The sequence below is a fragment of the Colius striatus genome, chromosome 2 (assembly GCF_028858725.1).
Source record: "Colius striatus isolate bColStr4 chromosome 2, bColStr4.1.hap1, whole genome shotgun sequence".
NCBI classification, from domain to species: domain Eukaryota; kingdom Metazoa; phylum Chordata; class Aves; order Coliiformes; family Coliidae; genus Colius; species Colius striatus.
In genome coordinates, this window is record NC_084760.1 from 107,608,496 (window position 1) to 107,627,602 (window position 19,107).

The 19,107-nt window shown below is 38.6% G+C and overlaps 1 protein-coding gene across 4 annotated transcripts in view; it reads left to right on the forward strand.

Moving 5' to 3' along the window:
* The first annotated feature begins 677 nt into the window (after positions 1-677).
* Positions 678-19,107, forward strand: part of SCAF8 (SR-related CTD associated factor 8) — a 94,143-nt gene continuing 75,713 nt past the window's right edge. For 2 of the 4 annotated variants that reach the window (XR_009818102.1, XM_061989012.1), the window contains exon 1: positions 679-1,281. Coding sequence is in view for 3 of the 4 variants with exons in the window: in XM_061989012.1 (XP_061844996.1) it covers positions 1,252-1,281 (30 nt within the window). In the remaining variant the exon portion in view is untranslated. Of the gene's footprint in view, positions 1,282-19,107 lie in introns of all 4 variants that reach the window. The other 2 variants (XM_061989011.1, XM_061989013.1) reach the window with 2 other exon arrangements.

Genomic DNA, 19,107 nt, shown 5'->3' on the forward strand with positions numbered 1-19,107 from the left:
CAAGGTTCCATCCTCAGTGCCTCAGTCCTCATCCTTCTGAGTTCTTTGAGCTTGCCCTGATGGCGAGTCACATGAGAGTCTTTGTGTTTGAGAGAATGAAAATCTATGTCCTGAGAGCAAGTTTACCTGTTAGATACAGCTGCTGTGATTTCTCAGCTGAATGAGGTTTTTGTGCTTCAGGGAGAGGCAGGTGCTCTGCTGGGCTGGCACAGGGGTGTGAGATGTGGGTAGCACCACTGTTCACAGAGAAATAGAACCTGCCAGAAACTGAACTTAGCTGAATATACCCTGGGTACTGAAAATGGTAATGTCTAGTTCTGGATTTGGAGTCTTTGCTGTCAGACTGTCAAGTTATGTTCATGTAGTAAGTACATGGGGCTAGATTGACTTGCAATATGATTTTGGTTTTGTTGGGTTTTTTTTCCTTTTCTCTTGATAAATAATAGCCTTTGGTAAATGCTTGTGATTCTTTTTTGTTGGAATTTTCTTTTTCCCCTTTCTCTGTCCGTCTGACTGTTTTACCTGTTGTTTTCCCTCAGTACTGCATGCTGTTTGCGGTGTCCCCGGCGGGCTTTGCTATGAGGTGCGGTTCTGCAGGCAAGGTGTGAGGAGAAAAACGGCCGCCTCCCTCCGAGGATCCGGCCTTCGGCTGCAAAGGGCGACAAGGGCGTCTCCAGCTCCTGGATTCGTCCTCGGTGATGGAACACCGCGGCATTTAACACCTTGCTCCCGTAACCCTTCGCTGGGCCGAGTCGGGCGCGGAGCAGGGAGCACAGGCGTACAGGGCGGGGCGGGCCTGACCGGGCCGCCATCCCGACAGCGCCTCAGTGGCGAGGTCCGGCGGGCGGGCGCTGCCCGGCAGGCGGCGCTGTGGCCGCCTGCGCGCCTCTCGGCTCCTCTCGGAGCTGCGCTGCGAGGAGCCTCCGTGTGACCGCCATATTGGTGCCCGCGCCGCAGCCTCTGCGCGTTGTTCCTCCATCTCCTGCCGGCGCAGCCGAGCGGGGGAGGGGACGTCGGCGCCGCCGGGCGGGAAGCGGGGCGAGGAGGCCGCGCGCTGCCGGGAGGAGACGGAAACAAGTAGGGCTCGCGTCTCTCCACGCCCGCCTCCTGCGCCACCCGCCATGGCGAGGAGGCCCGGCGGCCCCTGAGCGAGGCGCACACGCACACACAGACCGAGACTCGCTGTCTCCTGGCTGCGGCCCGGCCGCCATCAGCGGAGAGAAGCCGCCCGGCTCCCGCCTCTGCCGCGACATGGAGGCCGTGAAAGCCTTTAATAGCGAGGTGTGTAACCCTACCCCCCACCGCCCCGCTTCTTCCCCTCGGGGTCGGGATGCGGACAGGCCCTCGGGGCTCGGCGCCTTCCCTGCCCCCTCCTGCTGCGCGCGCCTCAGGGAGGGAGCGGGCGTGGGGGGGAGTGGGGGGGTGGTGCTTGGCGCGGCCGAGATCGGGGAGCGCTCCCGCAGGTAGCCCCGGGACCCGGGGAGCACTCCCTTAGGCAGGCCCGGGGACTTCCCCCAATGTCGGGTGAGAGCGGGCCGTTGTCATCGTCCCTGGGAAACAGGAGTGGGGAGAGGGTAGTAGAGACACCCCCCCACCACCCCCATTCCTCTTCCTTCCGCCCCGAGCCTGAGGCTGGGGGAGATTGAACGGAGAAGAATAGATCCGGCGGCGGGCTGAGGGGGGAGCAAGAGGAGGCCGAGGAGGAGGCCTTCTTCCCTGCGCCTGGCGGGCAGTAGGGCGGGTGATGCCCGGCCAACTTCACGCAGCTGCCGGAGGGTTTCCTAGCGCGGGGTCTAGACTCTTCACTCATCTCTTCTGCCACCTTCTTCCTCCTCGCTTGTTAAATGCGTGCCTGCACCCCGCCAGCGTGCACTTCGGCACCTCGTGGATCTATGTTTTAAATCTAGGCATGGGACTACAAAGGCCCGGAGGCTTGTGTCTGTGTTTGAGAATACTATATTCGCAGTAGTCAAGATGGAAACAGACGTTCCCTGCGTGCTGCACAGACCTCAGGTCCTGCACCAAAGCTCTGTGCCGAGGGTACTGCACCCACAAACACACGTTTACAGGCTCAGGCATTGCTATGGCACCTGGCTTCTCTTTTGTGCTGATAAGTTAATGGTTATTTTATTGCAAGATAATTCATCTGGTAATACCACTTTATTCCTCATTGTGGGAATTTGTATCTTTTATATTTTGAAGTTAATGTAAGAGCAAGGGAAATAAATACATGTTGCTTAGGAAGCAGTCTGTCTTAAAAATGTTTTTTTACTTAATGACTATAGAAAGTATCAGCTCTGGTCACAATGTATGCTTCTACAGACAGCTCATGTATTGGAGCTCCACGTTGCCCTGTTGTTACCCCCACTGGGGATGTAATATGTTTTTAACGATTTTAGGTGAGAACTGTACTGAAGACAAAAGCTTTATAGAGTATGCCCTGTATCATCTCAGTGCTTAAACACCAGTAAACTTTGACATGTCAGAAAATGCAGAAGATCAGTCAATGACATTTTAACCAACTTATCTCCTGCGGTATAAATAGTATGTATGAATAGACCTGTTTTTATGACTTCTCATTCAGTTTTGTTTTAACTTACATCTGTATTTGAATGCAGGGCTATACAAATGGGAAAGTTTTAAAGATGTTATGACTATCCCCCTGATCCTGGAAGTTAAATGATACAAAAGTTGCCATGTTTAGAGAATCCTGAGTGTCATTACAAGCCCCTCTTAAGACCTCTGTACCCAGTACAGAACTTGACTTGTCTCTGATCTAGCCAATCTGTACATGTTTTATATTTTTAGAACTGTGAAATGATTAATAAATATTTAAAATTGCTAAAATTTATGAGTCCATAAATTGTAGATGTGCTGTGCCTAAATGCTTTTGGTTAACTTACAGAATATTTGTACTTCACTCCTAAAAATCCTTTTCTTTGTTTATGTTATGTTTTAAGGTCATGTTATAATCCAGAAATGACGTCAGAGTTCTGTTCTAGAGCATTGACTTTGCATTTAATTAGTAATTTTACAACAGTTTATATAACTTCCTGGTGAAATCCAGATTAGAAGGAATATTCCAAATAAATTTAAACACTTAAGTCTGAAGGTTGGGTATTTCTGAAGTTGATTGTTTCGGGTTGGTTGGTTGATTGGTTCTATTTTTAAATAAAAGAGTTGTGTTTGGATTCTGCAGTGAAGGTAAAATAAAGTTAGCTGCCCAACTAGATAGTATAGCATATTCTAAAGGTACACGAGCTAAGCAGTATCTTGTGTTACGGCTATCCTGTCTGATAGTCTGAATTTAAGTGATTAACATAGACTTGTTATTAATTTGATTAGAAAGAAATAGCTCAAGATTATTTGAACTCTGACTTCTGGAAATAATGCTGGCTAATAGGAGAAAGCTGTTCCATGTCTAGCGAGAACACTCGGCATTATCAGTTCTATACCTAATCGTATATATAAGATTACCTCTAATATTTTGAAGTCTTGGGAAAAAGAAATTTGAAGATGAGAAATAGCGATACTTCTAAACAAAACATGCTCAGTATTGTTTTCATGTAATAGTTGAAGTTTTACTATTTGATTAAAACTGTTTGGTCACTGAAAAATAAATATTATCCAGGTGACTTAGTATACCATTGAGGTAACTAGCGATACCATTCTGTGATTCTGTGCCTGCTTTATTGCACATAGTTTATTATTTGCTACAGTCGACATCATGAAGGCCAACCATTGCAGAATCATTTTCCTGTAGATCTCAGTTCAGGCATGAAGTTTTTTTCTGAAAAGCACATCAAAGTCAAGAACAGGTCTTGACAGAAGAAAGTGTCTGAAATGTTTCAAATTCTTTTTATACGTCCTGTACAATGTATTTTGTTAAAAAAGAATTAAAATGACTAGAGGCAAGCACATGTATTATCATAGTTCCAGCACTCATGTTAATGTTTTAATTGCAGAGTTATATAATAAAAATTCAATATTTATTATATAGTCATATCAGAGTTAAAGTCTTGCTGTCAACTTCAAATCTAGCCATTGTACCTGAACTTAACTGTATATGCTATACTCTCCAGAGTTGTTTTTTTAATAATACTTGTGCTTTTTATAGTGCCAAGCTTTGTATTTCCAAATTGTTTTTCATTTCATGACGTGAAGAATGCACATAAACAATTTTGAAAGGAGACCAACAGATGCTTTAATTCTCAAGCACAAATTATTTTGTAATTTATTTTTGTATGAACCTGTGCAATGCAAGTAAATTGTTTTACAGCTGTGTAAGTACTCATAGGGCTGGAATGTATTTTCAAGGAAATGGAGATCACAAATGAGTTTTCTCAAGTATTACACAAATATGATATTTGAATGAAGTAAAACTTTGTTTAGCCATGTTAACTACATCTTTAAGTGTAGAATAACAGGAATCTTGAACAGATGTTTTAAGTTTTAAAGGGCAAATTCAGCTTAGATGCTTATGTCTTTAAAAACTGCAATAGTAATTTACTGATCTAGTTCAATTAAACATAGCATTTCTAGTAATTTAGAAGTTTAACAATGTTTTTAGTCACATACAGATACATATGTCTTCATGTATGAGCTTCATTATGCTGTCCCTAGTGCTCTTTGCATACTCTTTTACTTAAAAACAAAACAAACATATTTCATGTATAAGCTGTGCACGCTTCAGTCGGATCACTTCTACTTCGTGAGTTACTGAGACTGGCACCTGAAGTTTTGAACTACAGCCGGATTAACAGTGGTGTAAAACCTGTTTGAGGCAGTTTGATAGTTTGAAGAGATCTGAAGACATACCTAGTGGTAGAATTTGCATTGTTGAATCCAGTGAATAACAGTTTTTATCATCCAATGCTGCAAAGTTGAGCTCAAATGTAGTGGGGAAATTGCAGTTTTTGTATTTGTCAGGCAACACAGTATATTGTGATATTGGAGAGGCAATGTGAAAAGGGCAATTCTTATTATTTTTAAAAAATATATAATAAGTCAAAGCTACTCTTGGAGCATAGGAATGAGAAAGTCACATATCTTCTTATTCCTTTCAAAAATGCCATTTTCATTTGTGTATGTTTTGTATAAAAATTCCCGTTCTCTGTACAATTGAGTGTTGATCTTTTCATATACAAGGGAATTGAGTGGAAAGCCAAGTGTCATCATGGAGATGTGGAATATGCTCCATGTGAAAGTGTTTCAAGATGAGGATAAAACACTGTTAGGTTAAGGTAGTGATTACAGTTCGCTTGAAGTGTGATGTGGATTCCTGTGCCTTTTCTCTTGTTAATTTAAATGTCTTCTAGGATGTGAGAGTCACAATTAAATCTTGGGTTTAATAGCTGAGTTTAGTAACAATGAAAATTATTTTCCTCACATAGCTCATCATAAAGCGGAGTCCCTGTGAGCATTTAGTTGAGCCATGTTAGATGATGAGAAATGATACGTTGTCATTGCTACTTCTGGGTTAACTGTTTTTTCTGAAATTTGTTAGTGGTAGGGACATAACAGTCACTGTTTGCTGGCACTGTGGTTGTCTACGTACTGTTTGTGCTTCATTGTTTCTGGGTCACCTTTATCATGGTGTTTCTTTAGAAGATACGTTTTAAGTGGCAGTGGGGAGCAGTTCAGTTGACTACAGTTTCAGAGATGTGACTCTTGGAAATGACCCACATTTTAATTACTGAGCATTGGAGTACAGATGTACAAAAGTATAGAAATGTAAATCAAATATTCTGTTTCGGACTACTTTATTTAAATGGTGTATTCTGAGTTGTCAAGGCAGCTTTTTCATGAAAGAGTGCCGATAGATGCTAAAAAAAGTTAAATTATATGCCTTATGAAGTTGCTAAATAGAGATTGATGCTGAATGACTGGGAAGAGTTAAACAAAATTAAAAAAGGATGCATTTTGAAGTTAAGAGCCAGGGCAGTTGAGTATGAGGAACAGTGAAAGGGCATGTAAGCTACTCTGTGTCACTAATATATTAACAGTTACCAAAAAAATGCAACCTTCTTTCATATCCTGTGCTTTTTTGAAGGATTCTGCAACCATGACAGATTTAAGCATTCTTTTTTGTTTATCTGATACCACACTTATAGCCTGATACTCGCAAATTTTGTTGTAGCAAACTGGGATGAAAGCTTTTGATTTACCTCTAATCTTGTTTTTCAAAAGAAAGAATTAACGCGGTGGTATTTGTGAGTGCTTGTGGACACACATAGATCATCTGAAAAGTTGTCTCTATCATTCTTAACCTCTGGGGTGGATGCAAAAAAAGTCTTTCGTTTTATTTTGCTTTATAATTCCTCAGTGCTCCACAGAGAAAGCACACTGAGTCTTTATAAATGGCACAAATTCCCTTAAGATACAGCAAAATATATAAGAATTTGTTAATTTCCCTTTTGCTGTCAGGAACATTAAGAGTAGTATCTGTGAAATGTAAATATTTCACTCTGCTGCATCCCTGCAAGACTTGAACTTTACTGACTCTTAACTATTTGCTTTCTGTTGAAAGGGCATAGGGAAAGAAAGTTCTTTCCTCTTCAAGATACAGTAAATATTAAATAGATGTTCACCTGATTAAATGTCTCTGTGCGTGCTGGATAAATATTTACAGTTGTAATATTACATTTTCAAAGACTGATCTGACCTTCTACTAGCCACAGAATCTTGACTTCTGGCCTGGTAAAGAGATGATCAGGCAAGGCTGTGTTAAGGGCACAAAATGTTAGGGGATTTTTTGTGCATGTCTTGTTCAAGGACCTACTTTCTTTCACAAAGTAGAATAGGACAGACGTTGACTATTTTTCTGACTTTGATATGTACACTGTAAATTTCTTCTTAAACTGTGTTCTTGATCAGATCCCTGTGAACCTGGAAGAGTAATGTAGATCTCTGGATTCTGCTAACACTCTTGAATTGTAACTGGATAGTTACGAGTATTGATCATGCTTACCACTCATTTAGAGAGCAATGGACCATTTTGTAGTTGAAAACAAAAGCACTTCTGAACTCTCATGGCTTCAAATCCTTTGATTTTTCACCTGCCCAGTACGACTATGCCTGGGGCTACAATCTTTGGCAAAGTACTTGAAGTTATCTTAACAAATCTTATTTGAGTTTGCCATCAGCAGTCTGTTTTCCTGTGACAGTTGTAGAAGTGGAGTCTAGTAATCCACATGGCTTTCTTGCAGCAAAAACCAAAAAAGGCATTCAGGGCAAAATAGTTGATAAAGCAGGTCTTAAAATATAGTCTAGACACTTGACTAGTTTCATGAGGATTTTTTTTTTTTTTTTTTACCTTGGGAAGAGGCCCACTCTTTTATTCTTTGTTAAATTGGTCCACCCTTCTACCCTCAGATAGCCACAAAAATTTTATCCTGAGTGGCTCATCCAGCCTCTATTAGAGCTGATGTTCCTGGCATCAGAAACAGCTGGTGTAACTCAATTGTGAGGCCTGGGACAATGGTTCATAATTGTCTGTTAACTTGTGTATCCAGAGCTTAGCAAGTTTGGCTTTGAACTCAATAAATAATATTAATCCTTGTTCTCCCATCAGAACTTTTCATGAATTGCCTGTGAATTATTTGGAGCTACTATTCTGCAGTATTTTTCAGGGAGCACTGACAGCAGCAGCAATGAGATAGGTAGATTTATTAACTTTGTGCAGCAGTTTCTTCTACATTGTAGCATACATGCTCTTTAAAAGAAAAAAGATCTTCAGCTACAGCTGTGCTAGTGCTTGTCTTCCATCTGTTCTTGCCAGTTGTACTGACAAAAAAAAAGACATAAAAAAAATTAAAGGAATTGTTAAAATTTAGAGAAAGTAAGAGGAAATGAGTGCATTGCCACCATAACCATCCTCACCATCAACATGTCTTTTTTGTAATAGGATGCTCTTTGTACTGTTGTGCTTTTGTCAAGTGAGCTACTCTTTGTACAAAAAAATGGCAACTATGGATGTACAACAATTTATCATTTTTCTTTCCACCTTTTCCTCAAGCGTTTTCCTACAGAGTTTGTCTTACTGAGTAGTTTTTGATTGTATGAGACTTTAAAATAAATAAAAAAAAAGAATAATACTGGATTGGTGTATTTTCTCCTGGCTTTGTAATTAAACAAACGGGTAGTAAATGAGCATTTTTCTGATGCTTTGACTTTTGGAAATATAGTGCATTTGTTTAATAAAATCCAACACATTTGAAAGGTAAGGCTTGCTAGCTTTGTTACTGTGTTTACTGTTGATGGTTTTTGATTGTCAGAGAGTGCTCTGATTCTTGTTTATAATGAGAGCACAAAAGATGATGTGTAGAAGTGGAGGGGGCAGAACTGAGATCCAGGAGGCAGTAGTAGCAAGAAGTGGTGGTTTGGGTGAATGGTGACTGAGCAATAAAACAGTGTAGGGTAGCAATGCCGGAGAGATTGAAGGCATCTGTTTTGATTGCCTTAATCTTGTTTATTGTGAAGTTCTGTCTATAACATTTATTTTGAAAGACTAAATATTCTTTTATAAACACAACTGTACAAGGTGTTTGATGCAAGGCAGTGAACAACTATTTTACATGTTTGAATTGGAATTTATAATTGAAATAGCATGCATTTAAAAAAGAAGAATCTCAGACCCATCTTACTATGTTATTTCCAAATACTTATTCACCTGGAGTTGAATGTTAAGGTTTTCCTTGTATTTTTGGTTTCTGTTGTCAGTATTTATTAGTTACTTTCAAAAACTGAAGATTAATTTATTACATGCACACTTTGCTTTCCATCCCTGTTATTCTATAGCTTGTTTTTTTTTCTTTAAATGAGTACAAAATATTGTCAATTGCACCTCAATATAAAACTTGGTTTAAAAGTCTTGGTCTCATGACATGACTTTATGGAGCTCTCTTAACAAGTAATTTAGAATTTACATGGTAGAAAAAAACTGCAGTTCCATGTTTTGCTCTTATGTGATGGCAGTTTTAAAAAGAGAAATAATTATACTTAGAATTGCCTTTGGATTTTCCAGAGGTTAAGTCCAAAGAGCTTAGAACCTATTAACCAAATTGTTGGAAGCCTATGGAAAGATCTGATTGATCAGACTGAAGATTTTCAGAATATCAAATATCCTATAAATATTACCAAAACAAAACTGGTTCAAATGAAAAGGAATAGGTTATTCTCTGAATCTGCTCTAAATTACAGCTTCAGATAACATGTTGATCTTCGTAACTTGGTTACCAGGTATGTTGTAGTAGCACCTGCTGCTCGTTTTTCAGGAAACTGTAGTGGAACACTTCACAGGAAAGGAGGAACTTTTATGTAACATGTATATTGATTGGAGAAATGCAACCTACTATAAACCATGATTTAAAAGAAATTTTAAATCCTGAAATTTCATTGCAAATGCAGAGGGTTTTTAAACCATATCTAAGGAGAAAAGATTTTGAAATCACTATGACAGGACAGTTTTTGTTGTGAGCCCCAGAAACAGTTGGCAGAGAACATGTGTGAGTCTTTGATTTCATAATGTTTAGGATCTGTCCCTATATTTCAAATCTCACATTTGTAGAGGTGAGATTGTATTTAGACTTCTCAAAGGCATTTAAACTCCATACTGCGCCTCATTTTGCCACACTGCTGCATTGCAACTAGAACAAAGGGCACTTCTGCAGTGCAGACAGCCCACAGGCTCACCTCTGGAAATCTACAGGGGCTGTTGGTGATCTAGGATTAGTGAGAAAATCATGGTAAAATGTTAAAGGTGAAAATTAGTGATATGGAAGGAACGATGAGAAAATTGCAGAAAGTTAAATACCCTAGTTGTATTTCTTGTTTTCTTGTGTAATATTCTTTCAAAGATCCCCTTGGACTTTTTGATGCCTTTCCTTTCCGTTGTTGGGAGTTTGGGCTTTGGTAAAGTGCTCAGTCTTGCCTAAGCTGTTTTATGATGTCCATTTAGATTTTTCTAAGCTTTTTGTTTCCATACAGTAAACATTTTAAGTTATTAGGAAGATAAAAAGGGGGATTCTTTTTGTAAAGGGCTTTTTCTTTTATTTACAATTCTATTTGTAAAGGGTAAGAATTGAAAATTCTATTTAAAAGGCTGGGAGCAAACGAAGTGTGTTCTAGAGACTATTCTGAACTACGCATCTGTTTCCTAGGTGCATGCTGTTCAGGACACTAGAGTTGAATCTGGGTGATTACTTTAAATTCCAGATCTGTGTACATAGTCTTATTTGTAGAAAGCAGGCTGTACCATCAGAAGTTGGAAGCTTGCTTTGAAGGTAGTAATGAAGAGGATTTAAAGGAAATTGTAAGTAGGTAGTAATATGCCTATTGGCTCAAATATGCAGGAACTAAAATAGAATTTTGGCATTCCATCTCATTGTTCAGGTTCAGTAAATCTAAAGTTGTGATTGTGCCTCAAAATGGAAGGAGTAGGAGAAGGACTGAGCAAAGACAGTGATGGTAACACCTAACTTCTTTACGCTATGAAATGTAATAGGCTGGAGAGATTGATGTATTACCTTTGTATCTCATTTCACTTAATTGCTTATACAGTCAGGATGAATATTCACATGTCCTCTTTAACCATAAATATGTGAAGAGTGATGTATAATACAAATGACATGGAGGGGGTAAGCTTTTCATGTGAATGTTCTTGGGTTTTATATTTTTTTTAGATCAATGAAGTGCAACAGTAAAAGAAAGGCACAGACTAGGATATCAAACATACCAACCTTGTGAATTTAAACTATATATCGTGCATTGTAAATGTTTGAAAATATTTATATTAAGATTGTTGCAACCTTTCTTGTCATGTGCTTTTCTTAATTTTGAATAAGAGTGATAAAAGATCTTGGAATTAAGTACTGGGCTTTTTAGAAGTATATGCTGTTGCCTTCCATGGAGATGCAGTAACTTGTTCTGTAAGTGACAGAACTGGCCATCCACAGAGGATGTGGTTCACGTGTGTGTTACCTGGTCTTTACTTGAGAAACTTGAGACTGTAGCTTAGCATTGTGTAGTATACTGCCTTGCAGATTACAGTGGAATTAAGTTTTAACAAAGATTTTTCAATAGAACTAACTTCTTAAGCACTTTCTGAATTACAGTTAATTTACAATGATAAAAATGTTGTTTGCATTACTGAACAATCAAAATTTGAAATGCCCTGGTGAATTCCCAGACTTTCAGTAATCCTTCTCCTGAAAACTACTTTTTTTTAAACAGAATAAAAGAAAAAAATACAGAGCAGAAATTCAGTGCATTATCGGCAGCATCAACCTGACCTTTTGTCTTTCCTCTATTCCTGAAGTATAATTTATATAGCTCATTAAGTCTTTGAGCAAGCCCATGTTTTTTTCCGCAAAGGTTGGGGTTTCTTAAGGTTGTTTTTTTTTTTTAATTTGGTTTTGTTTTCACAAATGTAAGAAAAAAAGATTCCTCAATTGGAAATGAGAAGTTGCAGAATTTGAGTTTAATTGAAACAACATACAGGTGAATATTACAAAATGAGGAAGGATTGGTGGTACTTTTATGAAAGAAAACACTATGTCACTGTGTAGTTAGAGAGAATTAGGAGGGGCATGAACAGGGAAGAACTGGATGATGTAACTTAAATTTGCAAAAAGTAGTTGGGAAGATTCATCCCCAAAAGCTTGAAAAGAGGTTGAGTTGTCATGGAGAGTGCATTGATAGATGACAACTAGAAGGGAAATGGGTGAAAAGTCTGTGTGTAGAAATAAATTGTCTTTTTTTTAATGATGGATTCTTACATGGGCATGTTCTAGGAGTCTGTGCATTTCAATGTATCTTATCAATGCTATGTAAAAGGAGTAGAACAATGAGGAAAAAAAAAAAATTGTTGACAGTATTAAGTTATTCAGGATGTTGATATTGAAGGGGTAGCCGTGATGGATTGCAAAGGGGCAATGCTATACTGATTCGTAGATGGCATCCTGCAATTTCCTAAAGTTAAATATGGTAATGCAGGTTGGGTAGATAGTACAGAAAAGGCAACCATTGCTTTGTGAACAGTGATAGGCACTGAAATTGTTTTATTTGGTCATAATTAAAATCTTGCAACTGAAATGAAAAGGCTTTTTCAAAGTTCTGTGGTAGTCAAAATAGCAGTCGGGGTCCTGGAAATTAGGAAAGAAATGAAGACTCATTACACTGCTGTTACATCTTTATCTTATACCGTGTGCAGTCTACTTTGCACCTCACGGGACCATCTTGGCAGAAGTGCATGCAGGGCAGAAAGGACAGTGAAAGGAGTGGAACAGATCTGTGTGATAAATTACTAAATTTTCGGTCTAGAAAAAAGATGAGTGGAAGATGGTGAGATGAGAATCGATAGTACTGGGGATACAAAAGAGGTAAGTCTGTTTTTTCCAAAGCAGAAGCTAGGTAAACCTAGTGCCGCCGATGAGCATGGGTTCAAATGAAGAAAAAGGTGTCTCTTTACACAAGTTTCGCTTAAGCTATGTACTTTTGCCAAAAAATGTTAGGTAAGCTAAAGATTTACATGTATTAATAAGTAAATAAATTTGAATTCCCTATATAGAAGGAATTCAGAGATTTTGTGAAAAGATCAGTTGGTGCTGGCTCAGGAATTAATGAGCTGTGGGTTGCTGGTGGCTAAAATAATATGCAGAGAAAGTATCACTAAAAAGGCAACTGAATACCTTCTGCAAATATCAACTGTTGAATGCCGTTTCTACTGGTTTTCTCAGACCATGTGGTATGCATCAGTAAGTAACACATATTGAACCATGCCTTAGCTCAAACAAAAGGGGAAGAGGTAAGGAGGAAAAAAAAACCCCAAAAGAATAGGAGAAAAGGAGGACATAACAATGAATTATTAAGAGAAGGTAGAAAGATGTTGGAATAAAAACAATTTTAAAAGAGTGAACCAGAAAAGGACAGAATAATCCTGACAGTAACCATCACTTATTGATGGGGTTTAAGTAGGAGTGGTTGCGCCTTGGTGATGATCAGCTTGGAGGCATGATTAGTTGGTGAGCTTGAAATGGCTGTCAGATGTCTGTTGTCTAACTTATTGATCTTCCTGCCACTTGAAAGGGCCAAACTGGCTACAGTTGGGTTCAGTTTGACAAGATCACGCCAGAATTTGGTGAGGCTTTAGATGTGGAGAGTGAATTAAAAAAGGGTGTGTATATGCGATTTCAGGAGATTCTGGAGGAACTGGAAAAGGAACGTGGCACATCTGTATGGGATGGGGGGGTCTTCCTATCACCATTAAATGGGCATCAGTCAAAGTCTCATGAGCATACCTGAGTCTATTGCTCAAGTCCTCCACTGAGACTTTTCTAACTTGCATTCCTGTTAAGCAGTAGACTTGCTTAACAATATAACCAACCACACTGGAGTTTTTTACCTTCCTATGGGAATAAGTCATGCTACTGAATGTTTTGGTGTGATAAAAGGTCAACAATTTAGAGGAATGAGGTGCAGTTGGATAAGGATGATTTTTGAGATGTGATTTCAAGGTGAATTGGTTAGCTGTTACCCTACCGAAGAGATGTGGTGTAATTGCAAATGGGTTTGGAAATGTGGTTTGACCCTCTGTGTGTCTGTTACATTTCTATACGGTTGAGTTATAAAATAACAACATTATTTTTACAACTTTGTAACTGAACAGGTTTAGAGATAGTCTTATAAAACCAGGAAAAAAATCCAGACTTAAAACTACCTCCTTTCAATACTATCTGTCTAATAACTGTTATGTGCTTACATGGCCTTTTAGTTAGCATGTGATTCTTATTTTGCCAAGATCATTACCCTGGGAGTTGCTTTCATTGAGACAGATCAGGCTTTGGTTGTAAGCTTATCTTTGTGGACTGATTTTTGTCCCTGGAGTGGCATTCAGATTCCAACCTCCCCATTCAGGTTTTTCTATGATTTATATTAAATGTTTAATAAGACATGCATGCTTACATCAAAGGCTTATTAATTTTCCCCACCTCATTATGAAAGTGGGGATGTCTTTTAGGGAAGGACTGGATGGAATCATCACACAGAAAAGCAGTAAAAGAACTTAACCTGCAAGCAAATTCACTTCAAATTGGTTTCATGTTTTCTGAAGCTATACATGGCATAGGAAGATTAAGGTTCATTTGTATTTTGTAGCTTCCAGTATTGTTTGTAATATATTTGGGGCTGAGCATGTTCAGTCATCTAGAATATTTGAGATAAGCAGTTATCTTTGCTTCTTCTATGCTTGTTCTCATAGAGGGAAATTAAATTATTCCCAAAAGGTCATATGGGAAGTCTGCATTTAATGTTCTAACTTGATTATTTAACACTTCCCCCTCCCCATTATGTAAAAGTTGAATGTTTGTTCCTTCTTAATATTTATGTCTTTTGGAAGTCATGAATTTTGTTTTCTTCAGCATCAAATATACAGTTTATTTCTGTTGCTTTGTTCATTTTATATGTGGTAATGCCATCTGCCTTTATAGAAGGAATGTCTCACCTTTAGTTTTCTGAGTGATGTGCCATTCAAGAATGGACATTACAAACTAAAGCTTTTTATCATTTTGTAATGGACTTTTATAGACTTTTTTTTTTTTTAAATCAGGCTTTAACCTTTAAATTTATTCAAGTCCTTGGGTCTTACTGAGGCAGCACTCACCAAAATGCTGCATTTGTGGCGATGTGATTTTGCTCATTAAAGCCTGTGTCAGAATGAGCCTTGGGTGAATACAGAGCTCTTTGTAGCACTGCTGTTTTCAGGGCAAGTATCAGGATATTGTTTTTCCCTCTTAGATATTAGGAGAGCTGGGATATGAATATTGGTTTTGTTTCAATAAGCACATTCTTTTTAGTTTCTTGTGCAAAGTAAATTGCTAAATGAATGGAAAAAATAAATTGATCCGACAACATGTATCATTGTTTTGAGTTGAACTTGGATATGTGTTACAAACTGGTGAAAGATGTACATGTGTTTGGAGAGAAATTTTGAGTATATTTGAAAAAGAGACTCCAATCTGTGGTGCTTAGTACAGCAGCGCCTCAGATTACAGCAGCAAGTTTCTGTACTTACTGATTTTTTTCACATAAGAAAAGATGCAAATGCTTTCACTATACAAGTGCTTTCAACTGTGAACTTACAAAAATAACTAGAGAAAACGGATTTGGTGTGTGGTCAGATACCTATCAATAGTGATCAGACTCTTAAAGAACTACTGATCAGTTTTTGGGCAAGTGTTTTGTATGAGTTGATATTTATCCAGAAAAGCAGGCAAATGGCTAATGAAGAGGATTAGGCATATTTTCTTTATCATTTGCAGAATTGGGGATAGCTCAACTCTAAAGCATGTTTTTTGAAATTTGCATAATAGTTCATGTGCTTGCTTTTTTATGTTTCTCTTTCGACTTGTATTATACACCTTACTAGTGTACTGTGAAAACCACTGAAACTTCTGGTTTTGTCTGCCACTTGAAGATTACAGTGTTTCACTTGACCCTCTTAAATGAGCTGTATTTCTGTTGTGGAAAAAATCCATCTACCCAATGTGATAAAGCTCAAAATTAATTTGAATAAGTTCTTTTAAACTGAGGATCTGCATTTTATACTAGCATACAGATAGCTAACTGAATTTCATGAAGTTACTTAAAAGAATAGGTGTGTTTCATTATGATATCGGGGCATAGACTTAGCCTGATTGGTGATAACAGTTCAAAAGTGAGTAAGGTTGCTCCAAGGCACAACAGAACTGCACAGCTCTGAATCTAAAGGAAACCACATCAGGCAGTCTAGAGCCTCATCTACCAGCCTGGCTCTCACTCCCTGCTGAATGGATTTGATGTTCTTCTCCAGTCCTATACTTCCCAGTTATCTCCACTACTCAGAATGTATTGACATGTGCCATCTTGTTAGTAATCCCGTTTGCAGGCTGAAGAGTCCTAGCCAACTTTGTTTTTCACTTAAAAGCTTCTCCATAGGTTTAATTATCCCTAATGATTTCCTGACAGCCCTGGACATTAAAGGGGAGGTCAGAAATTCCAGAAGGATGGAGAGGTTGAGAATGGCCTGTAGATTAGTGCAGTTGCCGAAATGATGTTGAGCTTCTAAAAGTCCATTTGCTGCATTTACTACTGAGATTTTTCTGGTTTACTGTTGAGTCGATGCTTTCAAAGAAATGTGTCATGTATCAGCACATCCCATTGCTGAATGGCAGTAGTCAGCTTCAAAGCCAATGTCCACTACTTCATGTGTACTCATGCTCAATTTGTCTGGCTTTTAGTACTTGTTAGTATCACAGATATTCCTTTGCAGTTTTTTAATAGTCTGACTTTGTCCTATCTGGAATATACATGATGGCACAAGTGTGGTCCCTAGCTTAAGGACTTGTTTAGGACAGCTTAGTTTCTGTGGAGCTGTTTGAGAGTGCTGTGTTAAATGTCTTTAGGTAGTCCTGGTGTATCACCGATTTCTTAGTGTGCTCACTGAAACCTTCACTGTGGTATCTGCGCATAGACAAAGGCATGGCTTTTCCTAACAATAAAAACATGGAATTGCCTGTGTGCCTACTTCTTCTCTTCTTTCAAGTAATTTCTATTTTTTTTTCTGCTACAAATACTGAAGCTAACTCCTCCATTGTTTCCTGATTTTCCTCTTGAACCTATGTCAGAAATTCATGTTGCTTTTCCCATCTCTTAGAGCTACAAGATTGAGAGTGTTTCAAGTGGGAATTTGTGAATCACACATAGTAGGTCTTTCTTGTATTCTAGCTCTTCAGTGATTTTCACATTGTGAGCTTGTTCTTTACCTTCTTATAAACACACTTGGGAAGGATTCTGGTGTGGGAAGTCTCCACAGTTTTTCCTCAGTTGTATAGATCTAAAAAGAGAAAGGGAATGTGGTTCTCTTTCTGTAGGACTTTTTCTCCTGTGAGTCCTTTATGTGCTTACTGTCTTCTGGTCCTAGAGGAGTACTGTAACAGAGCTACTGTTTGTTTTCTTTTCTGAAAAGGATTTATATTCTTGCTTTCTCCTGTTTCTATAACTTGTTTGCTGTGTTTTTTTACATGTATATTACCTGTTAAAGCTTATGGTCACTTTTTTTCCCCCTCCCTCTTTACATACTACTTCTGATTTTCTGAAATGTATCACAAAATCACAGAGTGATAGTGGTTGGAAGGAACCTCTAGTGATCATCTAGTCGGACCTCTTCCTAAAGCAGGTTCACCTACATCAGGTCACACGGGAACACGTCCAGGTGGGTTTGGAAAACCTCCTGAGAGGAAGACTCCATGCCATCCCTGGGCAGTCTATGCCAGGGCTCCATCACCCTCACAGGAGAGAAGTTTCTCCTCATGTTCAAGGGGAACTTCCTGTGTTTCAGGTTGTGCCCATTACTCCATGTCCTGTCACTTGGCACTACCAAAAAAAGACTCACCCTGTCTTCTCAACACTGGCCCTTTAGGTATTTTAAAGTGTTGATAAAGTCCCTTCTCAGTTTTCTCCAGGCTACTGTCTCAGATGTCTCAGCCTTTACCTGTAAGAGGGATGTTCCAATGCAGCCTTGTCATTTTACTTCAGGTAGTTTTCCTGACTTTACTATGTAGCCATATTGCCATTTTTTCCTACTGTTTTTAAAAGACTTCTTTTATGTGAGAACAGGCGGTTATCTTCTGTCACTGTGGATGAATGCCTTTCAAAAGTAGAATCAGGAAATAAATATAGCAAACTTCTCTGGTGAAGCATTTGTACAAAAGAGTATACAGGAAAAAATGAGCTAGAACATAAGCACAAATTTAAAAGGATTTTTTTTTAACTCTTTAATTTCATTGCTTATAATACTAAATAAATAGTGATTATTTTGCTGTAACTGGATTTGAAGAATATCTGAGGGATAACAGTTTTAAACTAAAGGGGAGTAGATGTAGAGTGATTTAAGGAACAAATTATTTACAGTGAAAGTGAGGCAGTGTAACAGGTTGCCAGAGAAGTTGTGGATGTCTCATCCCTGGAAGTGTTCAAGGCCAGATTGGATAGGGCTCTTGGCATCCTAATCTAGTGAAAGATGCCCTTGTGAATGGCAGGGGGCTTGGAACTAGGTGATTTTTAAAGGTCACTCTGACCCAAACCCTTTTAGGATTCTAAGACAGAGAGGTTCTTGGTTGTCCATTAATAAAAATAATGTGAGAATTTGCTGAAGATAGAGCAAAGAACTTGTGTGCAGTCAGTAGATATTTGGATATTTGTACATGTTAGCATGTCTATTCAGAAGAGTGGATTGGTGTGTTTTTTTTAGCCCTCTGTGTGCTGGAGATGCCTATGTTTTATGTAGTTAAATACGAAAAAAAGATTGAGCTAAGAAATTTTTAATAATGTCACATTTCTTAATTTTATAAGCAAAACTTAGTATTAATTTTTCCCAAAGCAAATGTGGCATTAAACATTGCTAAATTACTAGTAGATATGTCATACCAGGCCCTCGCTTTGTCCCTAGTACATATGCTGCTGCTTTGGGCTGACAGACCTATATATATCACTAGTTTTCCAAGTGAATGTTCTTTTCTAAATAAAATGTATTTATACACAATTAAAAGCTTCTTAAAGACAATTAAGGAAAAATAATTCAGGAGATTATTTTTCCCCTTGGTTTCTTCCAGGTACAAACACTGGGATTTGTGTTTTCCTTTATGTAGCTGTTAAAATCTGCAACAACTGTATCCATTGTCCAAAAAGCCTATCTCTACAGAAGTATGTTCAGAATTTTGCCATTTCTTGTGGTTCATTTTTTCTTTTTCTCAGTTAAATTATCTGTCTTTAATGCTAAATTTGTCTCTCTGCTACCTGGAATAAAGTAATGGGATGTTAGCCACAACCCATATAATCATACTGGGTTTTGGCATACTCCAGGTGTGTGGTGCTAGAATACATAACTGCATGCAGTTGATGCTTCAGAATCAGTTGTGTGCAACTTTTCTGTGTTTCCTAGCACTGAGTTTGTAGCTTTCGTGATGCTTTGAACCACACCAGCATTGTTTTACCCCGATCATTTAAAAGCTGATGATGCTGGTCAGGAGTGGTCCCAGCATGTCTGTGTGAGTCAGGAGTTCTGCCCCCTAA